Genomic DNA, 14,800 nt, shown 5'->3' with positions numbered 1-14,800 from the left:
CCTCCCTTCACTTTGTACAGATGGCCTCTGGTGTTTGCTGTTCCTGCTAGGATAAAGTTGTTGTCTGTCCACCCTCTCATAACCTTGTTGACCTCGATTAAGTCTCCTCTCATCCTTCTACACTCCAAATAGAGAAGTCCCTTGCCTCATGAGGCATTTCCCAATCCAGGCAACATCTTGGTAAATCTCCCCTGTACCCTCTCCATAGCTTCCACATCCTTCCTGTAATGAAGTGACCAGAACTGAACATAACAGTAAAGTATGGTCTCACCAGAGATTTGTAGACTTGCAACATGACCTCTCTGCTCTTGAACTCAATCCTTCTATTAATAAAGGCCTTTTTAACTATCCTATCAACCTGTGCGGCAACCTTGAGGGATGTATGGATTTGGACCCCAAGGTCCCTGTTCATCCACACCTTTAAGTATCCGACCATTTACCCTATACTCAGCCTTCTGGTTTGTCCTTCCAAGATGCATCACCTCCCATTTATCCGGGTTGACCTGAGAGATCTTGCAGACTGGTATGTACTGAGGCAGAGTGGGCTTCAGTAATTTATATTGCTGCTCTGGAAACTTGTCAAAGGAAATGGAAAATTGGAGAAAGGTGCAGCATCTAAAGGAGACCCTATCAACAAACATTCAGATGTCAGTGGAATGAATTATGATGCCAGCAGCCGAGCTCCGGGACCCTGAGGAATTGTTGCACGAGGTTCCCTGACTTCACTCATCATTGAACACATTTCCACAAATTCCCACTACTGACTTCACATGCTAATGACAGACTTTGAATCAGAGGGCGACAATGAACCTCACAACTTCCACCTCACTCCCACAGCTTGAGCATCGCTGCAGACCTCACACCCACTTCCCAGAAGCACATACAAGCATCTATCCCAACAGACCTCCCACCATTGATACCTTCCCCTCTCTGTTCCATGATTAGGTATAGGAAGTTGTGGAAGAAATTGAATAATGTTGGACTAAGCAAAAGGGCATGACTCAGCTTAATACATGTTATTGCAGGGAATAATTAATCAATAGGGGTCTTCCAAGAACAAACAAGTCCAAACAAACTGTTAGATAAGAACAAAATGCTCTCTAATCACCAACCTTTGTGTGTTCCCATGATCATGTTCAACACATCTTTCTGTAAAAGTTGTTTGTCTCAGTAATTTCATGATCATGTCAAATATGAGAAAAGATCTTGCCTATAAAGACCAACTTTTGTAACATTAGGTCAGACAAGACTCGTGCAGACGCCGGACCTCTGTGGGACGTTCCATCAATAAAACGGAAGCTTGAATCTTACCACTTGCATTAGTTATTTAATTAACTAAGTTGAGAAGAATTTTCTTGACAGAAGTGTTCAGAAGCAGGAGCAAACCCTGTGGCTGAGGACATGGTGAATGACAGAACTGGGACCACCATGAGCAATGGGACATGGAAAGAGGAAAATTGCAAAGGTCACTGCTATTTAGAGAGGGATGGAGGCAGCAGAAAGGAAAGTATAGAGTTGTTAGCTGTCATCAGTTGTTGTAGATTGTCATGGATGAGGTTACGGAGTACCTGGAAGTGCCTGGAAGTACCTGGAAGTGCATGACAAATCAAACCAAAATCAGCATTGATTTCCCAAGGGAAAATCTGTTGTATGCAGGTCAACAAGAGCCATTAAAGTGAGTTCAAAATGGGTAAATAGCCATCCATCTTATTTCAGAACCATGAACTTCTCTAACACTGCTCCAAATGAAACCTGATCTCAGGATGTTATGTGATTTTTAAATTCAGGTTACAACTCAATCATTGCTTCCAAACCCTCGGCTGCATTCTGTCCCCAAGGCAATGGTCCCTGGTGGCACAAAGGGGTTGTGGTTGTGGACCCACCTTCACACTGGAACCATACTGCTTGTACTCGATTGGTCGGTAATCCTCCGTCTCCCTCATGTTCCTTGGTCCATCTGGAACTCTCTTGCCTGCTGCCATTGTGTTTGTTTCCACCACTATCCTGGGCCTGTTCCAAGACCCCACCACTCTATGTAAAATGTGTATGCTTGAGGTCGTGCCCAATGAAGGCAAGAATGCCATATACCTTTCTATCCACGTGTGGCCTCTTTCATTATGGACCTGGAGCCTCAAATCCCTCAGCACATGGGAGTCCTGCTGTTAACCTGAATGAGGAATGAGAGTTTATTGTCACCTCCATAAACACCAGGTACAGACGCAACAAAATTCTTACTTGCTGCAGTCAAACAGGTGCATAAGTTACGACTACAATAGTACACGTTAACATAGGAACATAGGAAGTAGGAACAGGAGTAGGCCAAAAATGGCCCATCGAACCTGCTCCGCCATTCAATACGATCATGGCTGATCTAATTTATGACCTAACTCCACCTACCTGCCTTCTCCCCATATCCCCTAATTCCTCCATCATGTAAAAATTTATCTAACCGAATTTTAAATATGTTTAATGAAGCAGCCTCAACCACTTCCCTGGTTAGAGAATTCCAAACATTCACTACTCTCTGGGAAAAACTATTTTTCCTCATCTCTGTACTAAATCTACTCCCCCGAATCTTGAGACTGTGTCCTCTCATTTCCCCGGCCAGCTCAAAAAACCTTCCTACATCTATCCTATCCATACCTTTCATAATCCTATATGTTTCTATAAGATCTCCTCTCATTCTTCTGAACTCAAGCGAATACAATCCTAGACGATTTAATTTTTCATCATAAGTCAACCCCTTCATCCCAGGGATCAACCTAGTAAACCTCCTCTGGACCGTCTCCAAAGCCAGTATATCCTTCCTCAAATATGGACACAGTACTCCATGTGTGGTCTCACCAGTACCTTATACAGTTGCAACATTACCTCCCTACTCCTGAATTCAATTCCTCTAGCGATGAAGACCAACATTCCATTTGCCTTCTTAATAACCTGCTGCACCTGCAACCTTATTTTTTGCGATTCATGCATAAGCACTCCCAAGTCCCTCTGCACAACAGCATGCTGTAGTTTTTCACCCTTTAAATAATATTCAGCTCTTTTATTTTTCTTGCCAAAGTGGATAACCTCACATTTACTAACATTGTACTCCATCTGCCAGACCTTTGCCCACTCATCCAGCTTAACTATATCCCTCTGCAGACTCTCCACATCCTCATTACAATTTGCTCTTCCACTCAATTTGGTGTCATCCGCAAACTTGGCTACATCACATTTTGTCCCCTGCTCCAAGTCATCAATGTAAATGATAAACAGTTGTGGGCCTAACACCGACCCCTGCGGCACCCCACTTACCACTCTCTGCCAACCTGAAAAACTCCCATTTATCCCGACTCTCTCCCTCCTGTCAGACAACCAATTTTCAATCCAGGCCAATATACTTTCCCGGACTCCATTTTCCTGTAACTTACTGATAAGTCTCTTGTGCGGCACCTTATCAAACGCTTTCTGGAAATCCAAATATACAACATCAACCTGTTCCCCTCTATCCACCGCATCCATTATATCCTCAAAGAACCCTAACAAGTTTGTCAAACAAGATCTTCCCTTTCTAAAACCATGCTGCAAAGAACCCTAACAAGTTTGTCAAACAAGATCTTCCCTTTCTAAAACCATGCTGCGTCTGCCTGATTGAACCCTTACGTTCCAAAAGTTTCACTATTTCATCTTTAATGATGGCTTCAAGCATTTTTCCAACTTCAGACGTCAAGCTAATTGGCCGATAATTTCCAGTCTTCTGCCTACATCACTTCTTAAAAAGTGGCGTGACATTTGCTGTCTTCCAGTCTGCCGGGACCTGCCCAGAATCCAAGGAATTTTGGTATATGACCACCAATGCATCAACTATAACTTCTGCCATTTCCTTCAGAACCCTTGGATGCATATCATCAGGACCAGATGATTTGACTGGCTTTAGTCCCATTAGTTTCTCCATCACTACTTCCTTTGTAACAACTATTTTATCAAGGCCCTCCCCAACATTCGCATCCTTAACTCCGCACTTGGGCATGCTGGACGTGTCTTCCACTGTGAAGACTGACACAAAATATTTGTTCAATGCCTCGGCCATTTCCTCATTTTTTGCTACCAGTTTTCCTTTCTCATCCTCCGAGGGTCCTATGTTAACTCTGGCCACCCTCTTCCATTTTATATATTTATAAGATTTTTTGCTTTCTGTTTTTATATTTTGTGCCAATTTACTTTTATAATCCTTTTTCCCATTTCTTATTACCTGCTTTGTAACCCCTTGTTGTCTCTTAAAGTTATCCCAATCTTCCAGTTTCCCACTGCTCTTTGCAGCTTTGTATACCTGCGCCTTCAATTTTATACTCTCCTTTATTTCCTTTGTTAACCATGGTTGATTTTTCCCTCCCTTGCTGCCCTTTTTCCTGACCGGAATATATTTTTGTTGAGCATTACAAAATATTTCTTTGAAAATCTTCCACTGTTCTTCAACTGTTTCATCAATTAGCCTGTGCTCCCAGTCCACTCTGCCCAATTCCTCCCTCATCCTATGGTAGTCACCCCTGTTTAAGCATAATATATTAGTTTTAGATCTAACTATTTCCCCTTCCATCTGAATGAGAAATTCAATCATACTATGATCGCTATTTCCCAGATGGTCTCTGACTATTACATCATTTACTCTACCTATCTCATTGCACAACACTAGATCCAGGAGAGCATTTTCTCTTGTGGGTTCCTTACATGCTGCTCTAGAAAGCTATCGCGGATGCATTCTATGAAGTCCTCTTCCAGACTCCCACAACCAACTTGATTTTCCCAATCTATGTGGAAGTTAAAGTCCCCCTTGACTACTGCCGTATCATTATTACATGCCTCACTTATCTCTCTATTTATTTCCTGTGCCACTAAACTATTGTTATTTGGTGGGTGATAGATAACACCCACGAATAATTTTTTCCCTTTGTTATTCTTTATCTCTACCCAAATGGACTCAACATTATGCTCTTTAGATCTTATATCATCCCTCACTACTGCCTGGAGCTCATCTTTGATTAAGAGTGCAACTCCACCTCCTTTACCATCCTGTCTATCTCTTTGTACCACCTGATACCCTTGAAAGTTTAATTCCCATTTAGGGTCACCTTGTAGCCATGTTTCCATGATGGCTACCAAATCATAGGCATGGGTACCGATTTGCGCCTCAAGTTCACTAACCTTATTTCTAATACTGCGGGCATTCAGATAAAGTGCCCTTATGCTCTTTGATCTTTTAATATCTAGTGACTTCTGTAACCTTTTTTGATTTTCTGCCCACTATTTTTCTTTGTAATTTTCTTAACACTATCATTGACCCGAAAACTCACTGCACCATCTGATTTTTTACTTTCTCCTCCCAACATTACTTTTCCTGGCCATTACTTTATCTTCCCTACCCTTTTCCCTATCACTCTGTCCTCATTAAATTTCCTCATTGTCAAGGCAGAAACGTAGATCATGAAATATCAAAGGATAGATAAATATTTACAGATGCAGTTCGTGTCCAGTTGGCATAGCGGTTAGCGCAACGCTATTACAGCGCCCCTGACTCTGGTTCGAATTCCATGCTGTCTGGAATGTGTTTGTACTGTCTTCCTGTGTCTGCCTGGATTTCCGCCAGGTGCTTCGCTTTCCTCCCACCCTCCAGAAGTGTTCGGGATTTATAGGTTAACCGGTGCCCTTGGGCCAGAAGAACCTGTTACTGTGCTGTATGTCTAAAAATTTAACTGCTGAATGACAACATCTGTATGTGTATTATGTCGAGCTGTGTGTCTGCATATTTTACGCCGAAGACTGGAGAACGCTGTTTCGAGTTGTACTTGTGAAATCAGATGACAATAAACTTCACTTGACTTGGTGAGGTGAAGAGGCAGGTGGAGGAATGCAGGTGAATGGCAAAGAGGTGAAGAGATGTGGGAGAGGAAACTGGGCTAAGACAGAAAGCTCATTATGGGAGAAAGATGGGAAGGGATTGGGGAAATGGAAGGAGACAGAGAGATAAAGAAGAGAGGGAGAGCGACCAACCAGGTCAACGGGAAATGGAAAAGTCACTATTGATGCCATCAATAGAGACTGCTAAATGTTTGCAGGTAGCCTCAACTTGGTAGCACTTGAGGCCATGGGCAAGACATCTCAGTGTGGTGATGGGTGTGGAATTGAAATGGTTGGCTAATGCAAGGTCCTTGCTGTTGCAGTGAAGAGAGTGAAGATGCTCAACAAAATGATCTTCAAGGCCAGTCTCCCCGATGTAGTGGAGGCTGCATCTGGAGCTTCAGATGCAGTAAATGATCTCTACAGATAAAGTGTTGCTTCACTTGGAAGGATTGTTTGGGGTCCCGAATAGTGATGAGGAAGGAGGTGCAAGTAAAAGTGCAGCATTTCTTGCAGTCACAGGGATCCGTACAGAGAGGTTGATTGGTGGGAAGGGATGAGTAGTCAAGGAAGTCATGGAAGGAATGATGCCGATGGAAAATAGAGTGGGAAGTGGATGGGAAGTTGTATCTGGTGGTGGGATCCCATTGTAGGTTGTGGAAATTGCAGAGAATGATGTGGAGCAAGTCGAGTGGTGGATGAAGACAAGGGGAATCCTGTCCTTGTGGCATCAGTGGGGGGGGGGGGGTAAGAAGGGGTTAAGGACTAGGGCAGATGTGCAAAAAATAGAGATGTAGGTGAGGGGTGACTTAATGACAAAGGAGGGGAAAGCCATATCTTCTGAAGGAGGATATCAAAGAAGGCCTCGTCCTGGGAGCAGATGTAGTGGAGACAGAGGAACTGACAGAAGGGAATGGAATCCCCACAACACACAGGGTGGGAATAGGTGAAGTCAAGGTAACTGTGGAGGGTGACAAGATTTATAGAAAATGTCTGTTGATAGTTTGTCTCTCAAAATGGAGGCAGATAAATGGACAAAGGAGATTGAATTGCTGGAGATGGACCAAGTGAATTTGAGGTCAGGGTGGAAGTTGGGCAAAGTGGATAAAGTTGAGCTCACCATGGGTGCAGGAGGCACAGCCCCAATGTAATCATCGATATAGCCGAGGAAGTGTTGAGGAGCCTTGAAGAATGGGTTGCTAAACAAATCCAACAAATTTGTGGGTGGCACAGTTGACATAGCAGTTAGTGCAATGCTGCTACAGCACCATTAATCGGGACTGGGATTCGAATCTAGCGCTGTCTGTACGGAGTCTGTATGTACTAACATGTTTGCTTGGGGTTTCCCTGGAGGTCTCCGGTTTCCTCCCACCCTTTAAAACTTAGTGGGGGTTGTTGGTTAATTGGCGCATTTGGAAAGCATGGGCTCGTAGGCCAAAGTGGCCTGTTACCGTGAAAATTTGAAAAAGAGTCAAGTGTTATGGACAACTTTGATAAACTATTTGTGAATCTAATTTCCTTATGATGTCACTGGACATTTGTGATGTCATAAGAACATAAGGAAAAGGGCCCAGCTTTGTTATTTAATATGATCAGTGCTAATCTGGCCATGGGCTCAGCTCTACCTACCTGCCTTTTCCCCACAACCCTTAATTCCCCAACTCTGCAAAAATCTGTGTCTTACTTCACTTCTGACAAGACCAACTAAATGTTCATGCGTTCCCTACAAGACCACTGATCATTCTGCTGAATTTTCACTTAATGGGTTGTTTCAGATTCAGGTTTTTTTTAATTTGTTTAATTGCGAAGTGGGTGCCACATCCTGGGTGGGGTGGAATGGGTGCCACACCCTGGGATGGGGTGGAGTGGGTGTCATACCCTGAGGTGGGGCAGAGTGGGTGTCATACCCTGAGGTGGGGCAGAGTGGGTGTCATACCCTGAGGTGGGGCAGAGTGGGTGTCATACCCTGAGGTGGGGCAGAGTGGGGGACACACCCTGGGGTAAGGTGGTGGGTGCCACACACCCTAGGGTGGGTGGAGTGGGTGTCACACCCTGGAGTGGTATAGAGTAGGTGTCACACCCTGGAGTGGTATGGAGTGGGTGCCACACTCTGGAGTGGGTCCAAATTGGGAACGCACTCGGGTGGGTGAATTGGGTGCCATGCCCTGGGGTGGGGTGAATTGTTTATATTTAATCATTTCTCTGAGCTGAAAATGGTCAGCCCCATCAGGATTTATTAGACCCGTTCTAATTGGACCCTGCACAAGATGCAGGAGTCTTGGTTTGTAAATTCCCTCTCTGGATATTGGGTGGGAATCAAGAGGTAATCATCACCATGGAAAATAAAATTTTTAAGGTATAAAGTTTTTTGGCTGTTGGGACATTTTGAAGAAGTTTCTCATTGACATCTCTATTAAGAAATGGCTTGGGAAGATAAGGAGAGATAACCTGGAATAAGATGCTACCAAGGGAAAAGGAGATATTAAGATGCAGGGAGAATCCTTGGAGATGGAGCCTTTCGCAGGGAAAGGAGAGATCCCAGATGAGATCGGAGGAGCCATCAAGTACAAAGACTAGCCTTGAGGATCACCACACAGGATTGCGTTTACATTGTTCTTGAGAATCAGGCATCTCTTCTGCAAATTGGGAATCTTTTGGCCAAATGGGGATTTGTGGGTGAGGGGTATAAGGAAAATCCATGACCCAGGCAGATTTGCTGCCACAGACAATGACTTGTAGGGTAACACTGTCTTTAACTGAATGACAGAGGGAGGGTCATAATTGCCAAGGTTTCTATAGCAGCAGTGTGTTTATAAATGTATGGCAGGATCACGTGTAGATTGAAGAAGGATAGAAAGAGATAGATCCAAGGACAAATACTGGAAAGAAACACAGGCTGAGAAAAAAAAAATCAGAAGTCACGTCCAAACAAGAGGATGGTGTGGAACAAATCCCCATCCTGAATCGATATCAATGAGGAACAAATTCTTGGAGCCACTGAACAGGGGGAACAATGCTCAGAGAATGAGAAAGAGGAAGTGAGAGAAGTTGATAGAGAAAACGCTCCCTCGTTGTCCCGATCTCATGGGCAACAGGATGATGCATTTCTCAACGTTCCTCGGCAAAATCCACAAAAGGAGTGTTACGAATTCTCGGCAAAACTTGTTCCAAGGTAAGGTCAGAGAAGAAATGACCAGGACTCACCAGTCTCAGCCTGGTGTGAGACAGACACCCAGACAAGTGCATGTTTTATACCCAAGAAGTTCCAGGCTAGGTTCTCAGATGAAGGTGACAACTCTCACTGAACAGGTTATGAGCTGCATGAGAGGTTTGTGTTTAAACATAGAACTTAAATCATTACAGCACTGCACAGGCCCTTCAGCCCAAGTTTTTGTGCCAACCTATATAAACTTACTCAACAATCTAAACCTTCCCTACTTCACACCCACAACCTTTTATTTTTCTTGCATTCATGTGCCTGTGTGAGAATCTTTTAAATGCTCTTATTGTACCAGCCTCCACCAGCACCCCCAGCAATGCATTCCAGACACCCACTACTTCCTGTTTAAAAAAACTTACCCCGATATCTCCCCTAAACTTTCTTCTCCTCACCTTAAACAGATGTCGTCTGATATTTGTTACTGTCACCCTGGGAGAAAGGTGCTGGCTGTCTACCTTATCTATGCCACTTGTAGACCTCTATTAAGTCACCTCTCATCCTTCTTCGCTCCAAAGAGAAAAGCCCTGGCTTTGTCAGTCTTTTTTCCATAAGACATGTTCTCCAATCTATCCAGGAAACATCCGGTAAATCTCTTAGGCATCTTCTCCAAAGCTTCTATATCCTTCCTGAAATGAGGAAAGCAGAACTGAATGCAGTACTCTGTGGTCTAACCAGTTTTATAGAGCTGCAACATTACCTCGTAGCTCTTGAACTCAATCCCCTGACTAATAAAGGCCAACACATCATAATCTTATTAACCACTCTATCAACGTACGTGGCAACTTTGAGGGATTTATGGACTTGGACCCAAGATCCCTTTGTTTTCCACTCTGTTATGAATCCTGCCATTAACCACGTACTCTGCCATCAGGTTTGACCTTCCAACGTGCATCACTTCTCACTCAGCCCTGCATTCAGTCTATATCCTGTTGTAACTCACAACAACCTTCTCCACGATCCACAAGACCATAAGACATAGAAGCAGAAACAGACCATTCAGCCCACTGAGTCTGTCCCTCCTTTTAATCATGAGCTGATCCATCCTCCCACTCAGCCCCACTGTCTGACCTTCTCCCCATAACCTTTGATTTCATGATTAATCAAGAACCTATCAATTTCTGGCTTAAATACACCCAATTACCTAGCCTCCACACCACCTGTGGCAACAAATTACACAGATTCACTACCCTCTGGCTAAAAGAATTGCTAAGCATCTCAATCCTGAAGTTGTGCCCTCTTGTCCTAGACTCTCCCACCATGGGAAACATCCTTTCTACATTACTCTGTCCATCCTTTTCAACATTTGAAATGTTTTAACGCCTCCTACCTCCATCTCATCTGCAAACTTACTGACCCACCACTCCACTTGTTCATCCAAGTCAATTATATATTTTTAAAAGTTTTTAAGAAGATCCAGCTTAACCTCACCACACTCCAGTTCAGGGCTCCTGTTTTGTTTAGCAGCATCATGTGCAGTACCTTGTCCAAGGCCTTCTGAAAATCCAAAATAAACAACATTCACTGACTCTCCTTTCTCCATCCTGCTCCTTATTTCCTCAAAGAACTCCAGCAGTTTTGTCAGGCGAGTCCTCCTCTGAAGGAGGCCATGTTGACCAGCCTATTTTATCATGCACCCTGGAGCCTTATTCTTGACAAGAGACTCATGAATCTTGCCAACCACTGAAGTCAGGCTCACCAGCCCATAATTTCCTGCCTTTTGCCTCTCCCACTTCTTAAAGAGTGGAATGATATTTACAATTTTCCATTCCTTTGGAACCATTTCCAACTCTTGCAATTCTTCAAGATGCATTCACATTCTCTTAGAACCATAGGACATTACAGCAGAGAAACAGGCCCCTTTGGCCCTTCTGGTCGGTGCTGAACCATATTTTTTTCCTAGTCTCAGTGACCTGAACCCAGTCCATAGCCCTCCATACCTCTCCCATCCATGCACCCGTCCAAATTCTACTTAAATGTTAAAGATGAGTCCGCATTCACCACTTCAGCTGGCAGCTCGTTTCACACTCTCACTGCTCTCTGTGTGAGGAAGTTCCCCTTAAATTTTTCTGCTTTCACCCTTAACTCACGTTCTCTGGTTTGTATCTCATCTACCCTCATTGGAAAAAGCCTATTTATATTTACTCTATCTATACCCCTCATAATTTTAAATACCACTATAAAATCAGCCCTCGTTCTACGCTCCAGGGAAAAATCCCAAAACATTCTGCTCCTTTTATTAATGCCATTCACTGGGCCAAGGGCCTTGTTGATTTAGCTAATAGACTCTCTAAATCCTTACCCTGACCAGATTTAGTACATTAATTCTATTTGTATTATTTTTGCCTTCCAAAGCTCACATTTCCTTTATTCACATTGAATTGGGTCTGCCCATCTCTTGATTCTCTTCTGTCAAAGATAATTACAGACAACTGTGACCCTTCATTTGCTATTATCTTCAAACTTGGAGGTTTTTGTATCAGTTTTCACTTCAAGGTCTCTAGCATTGCAAGAGATGCCAAAGGACATCTTTATCAACTGTATTTTTTAACAAGTTGAAGTGCCAGTTAATGAAGTAGACAAAGACAATGTGGTCAAACAATAATCATGGCTTTTATTAGCAGAGATTTATGGTCAAATAAGGAAAGACAATGGGTGCATACACAGTTATACCCAAGGGGAATGTCTTTAATGGTAGAGATAATGCACAGCCAATGTTAGTACAGCAAGGCTTGCCAGAGGGGAGATGGGCAGCTTGGCAGAGATTCACCACACAAGTCTTTCTCCCTATCTTAAAAGTTATTTGCATTGTATTTCAGAGGAAAGTGATAGCATATCAGTCCAGATCACTATGGCTCATTCATCAGGGGAACACTTGTTCAATGACAACATGTTCAACACAATATCTTCATCCCCGGATCTAACTTGCAAAGTTGCAGATACATCTCTCTCCTTGGAAAATCCTTCCAGTTTTAGCAGCAGCTTCCAGAAAATTCAACCACAACCGACTAACAGAAATAAAAACATGTTGCTAACCACATTTCCCAACATCCCAGCACCACCACGGATGACAAGAAGAAAGGGGAAGGCAGTTGATGCATTATCCCACAGACATCAAGAAGAGTCAGTTCAACCACCCACACCCCACCTGTCTACCGGCAGAGATCAGCAAACACTGCAAATATGGAGCCAAACACGCTCAGTCCCGCCATTCTCCAGCAGAGAAGACAAATTATCTGGTCAACGCCCACATCCTATCAGAATGCAGCAAGAATGGTCCCCTGGATCCTTTCAAAATGGGCCATTTCTGCATCTGACCAACATAGCAGAAGAAGCTCCCCAACTCACAGAGCAACCCAGCAATGAAGGGGAAAGTATATTTTCACCCACTTTCTTCACAATATTACCAGCAAAACACCTCAACATGGAGGTTGAATCATCTCCAACAATCTACAATACTCCTTCTCCACTACCCTCCAACGAACTGGAATTAATCCCACAATCCTTACAAACCATTATAACTTTCCAATCATCTAGCCAAAATTTGGAAGTTGAATTGTCACCACCATCAAGCCTCAATAGCAAGTTGGATACATCAAAGCAATCATCCATTCACTTTGAGGCACCAGTAGTGTTCACTACCAGCAAACAATCTTCCCAAACATTTCCGTCAGATCTTACCAGAAGAAAGCAGGAATCTTTCCAAAATATTACAGATCTTATCAGTGGAGACAAAGAATTGATCCAAATCAGTCTATCCACAGCAGTCTCAAACAAAGAGTTATTGTTGAAAACCATTCCAACAAAAGGATTTCCCATGAAAGAATCATTGCAAACCAACCCAGCAACACCAATCTCCAACAGGGAGAAGGAAGTATTACAAACCATTACTTCATCACCAGTTATCATCCAGAAGCAGGAATTACTACAAAACATTCCAACGCAAGCACCTCACAGTAGGGAGCAGAAATCAGTAAAACCCACTCTTCCATCACCAATCCATGGCAGGAAGCAGGAATCAATGCAAACACTTCCACCATTAGTCTCCAGTCAAGAACAGGAATTGTTACCAATCATTCCATCACGAACAGTTTACATCAAGAAGCAAGAGTTATTGCCAGAAGCATCACAAAGTATTCAATCATCATACCTAGTGGGCCAAGAGAACCTGTTGCACTCATGGGGACTCAATAATATTATACCGCCTGAACTAACAAGTAAAGAGGAGAAACATCCTACTAAGACCTTGCATCTGACTGGAGAGTTGGAGGAGTTGAGTTCAATAACCTTACACAACATGGTGGAGTCCCCCACGGAAGGAAGATCGCCTCCAGGATCCCAGAGAGGTCTCTTCCATTGCAAAGGGAAAGAAGAGGAGAGGAAACCTCTTGAACAACTTCAACCCATTCTAAAGGGTGAACGTACACTGGTAAATGTTTGTGCTGGGCAAATCACACCAATATTGACTAATCTGGCTGAATCAGCGAGTAAGATGTCTGAGACTCTTGCAGTTTTGAGTGAGCATCAAGCCAACATCGCATCCAACCTGAAAGTCCTCACCAGTTGTCAGACGCTGTGATTCATAAATATGTGTAGGAAGAAGAGGAGTGTATTTCCTGAGCATCTTTGATAAATGTCCACTTTCAAACAATTGGAACCGATGGAAAGTCAGTGAGATAATAACTCTCCAACAGAGCAGACCAAATAAAGTCTCCCAGTGTTGGGTTCAATTTCACATCATATCCAATGAGGGAGGAATCAGTTCCAGTAATAAACAATAGCACAGAATAAAGTGCACAAATAAAAATCTAAGAGCAGTTTTAATGGAGATCTGTACAATGTATGTCACCATGAACAAACCTGGAATATAATTCAGAGTATATTTCACCATTCAATTAGATCATACTTTACGGCTTTATCTGTCCTTTTTGATTCATTAGAATACAAATATAAAATTGGCTTCAGGATAGAAAATTGGATTTATGGTAGAGGAAAAAAAATGGATGAAGGTTGGTTTTCAGACTGAAGGCCTGTGAATTGTCCTGGGCCCATTGTTTTCGGTCATCTATATTTAAGTTTAAATTTAAATATAGACATACAGCACGGTAACAGGCCATTTTGGCCCATGAACCCGTGCTGCCAATTCTCACCCAACAATCCCAGTACATTTCAAATGCTGGAAGGAAGCCAGAGTGCTCGGAGGAAACCCACACAGACACGAGGAGATCATACAAACTCATAGACAGCATGGGATTCGAACCCCGGACCCATTCACTGGTGCTCTAACAGTGTGGTGCTAACCACTGCACTAACCATGCCAATGAACATGTACATGGCGTTATCAGCAAGTTTGTAGATAACACTAAAGTGTCTAGTATTGTAGGTAGTGAAGACGGCTGCCAAAAATTGCAGCAGGTTCTTGATCGGTTGGGCAGGTGGGCAGAGAAATGGTTAATGGAATTTAATGCAGAGAAAAATTAGGTGGTTCATTTTTGGAGGTCTAATGTGGGTAGGATCGGGGGTAGAGAGGTCACTGTCGCGAAGGTGGGGGGGGGAGAGAGATCGCTACTGTGAGGGGTGGAGAAGAGAGGTCACTGCCACGAGTGGGGACGAAAGAAAGGTCGCTTCAACGAGGTGGAGAGAGAGGTCGCTGCCACGAGTGGGGACGAAAGAGAGGTCACTTCCACGAGGGGGGGAGAGAGA

At 43.4% G+C, this 14,800-nt stretch overlaps 1 protein-coding gene and 1 long non-coding RNA gene across 3 annotated transcripts in view; one reads left to right on the top strand and one right to left on the bottom strand.

The window, feature by feature from the left end:
* Positions 1–8,594, bottom strand: part of LOC138744396 (uncharacterized) — a 33,861-nt gene extending 25,267 nt beyond the window's left edge. The window contains exons 1-3 of the long non-coding RNA XR_011345504.1: positions 7,001–8,594; positions 5,498–5,688; positions 2,089–2,167 (exon numbers count right to left, since the gene is read on the bottom strand). This is a non-coding gene — a long non-coding RNA (uncharacterized lncRNA). The remainder of the gene's footprint in view (positions 1–2,088; positions 2,168–5,497; positions 5,689–7,000) is intronic.
* On the top strand, positions 7,520–13,909 carry LOC138744388 (probable inactive serine/threonine-protein kinase DDB_G0278909). Of its 2 annotated transcripts, XM_069900497.1 has the most exons (3): positions 7,520–7,661; positions 8,708–9,052; positions 11,917–13,909. In XM_069900497.1, exons 2-3 carry the CDS (start codon positions 8,965–8,967, stop codon positions 13,674–13,676), a joined length of 1,848 nt encoding a protein of 615 aa, XP_069756598.1. In that variant the 5' UTR covers positions 7,520–7,661; positions 8,708–8,964; the 3' UTR covers positions 13,677–13,909. The 2 variants fall into 2 exon arrangements, with proteins under 2 accessions (XP_069756598.1, XP_069756597.1); XM_069900496.1 differs by lacking the exons at positions 7,520–7,661; positions 8,708–9,052 and adding an exon at positions 9,059–9,208.
* The last annotated feature ends 891 nt before the right edge of the window (positions 13,910–14,800 follow it).

This window comes from Narcine bancroftii, chromosome 10 (assembly GCF_036971445.1).
Source record: "Narcine bancroftii isolate sNarBan1 chromosome 10, sNarBan1.hap1, whole genome shotgun sequence".
Classification (NCBI taxonomy): Eukaryota; Metazoa; Chordata; class Chondrichthyes; order Torpediniformes; family Narcinidae; genus Narcine; species Narcine bancroftii.
The sequence above is the reverse complement of the archived record's forward strand: the minus strand, read 5'-3'. Positions and strand labels throughout refer to the sequence as shown.

What these genes read in the sequence shown, in the direction of transcription:
- LOC138744388 (XM_069900496.1), top strand. Translation starts at nt 9,070, where the DNA reads ATGACCAGGACTCACCAGTCTCAGCCTGGTGTGAGACAGACACCCAGA. An exon ending in GGTTATGAGCTGCATGAGAG is followed by an intron (nt 9,209 to 11,916) that starts GTTTGTGTTTAA and finishes ATTGTATTTCAG; the next exon opens with AGGAAAGTGATAGCATATCA.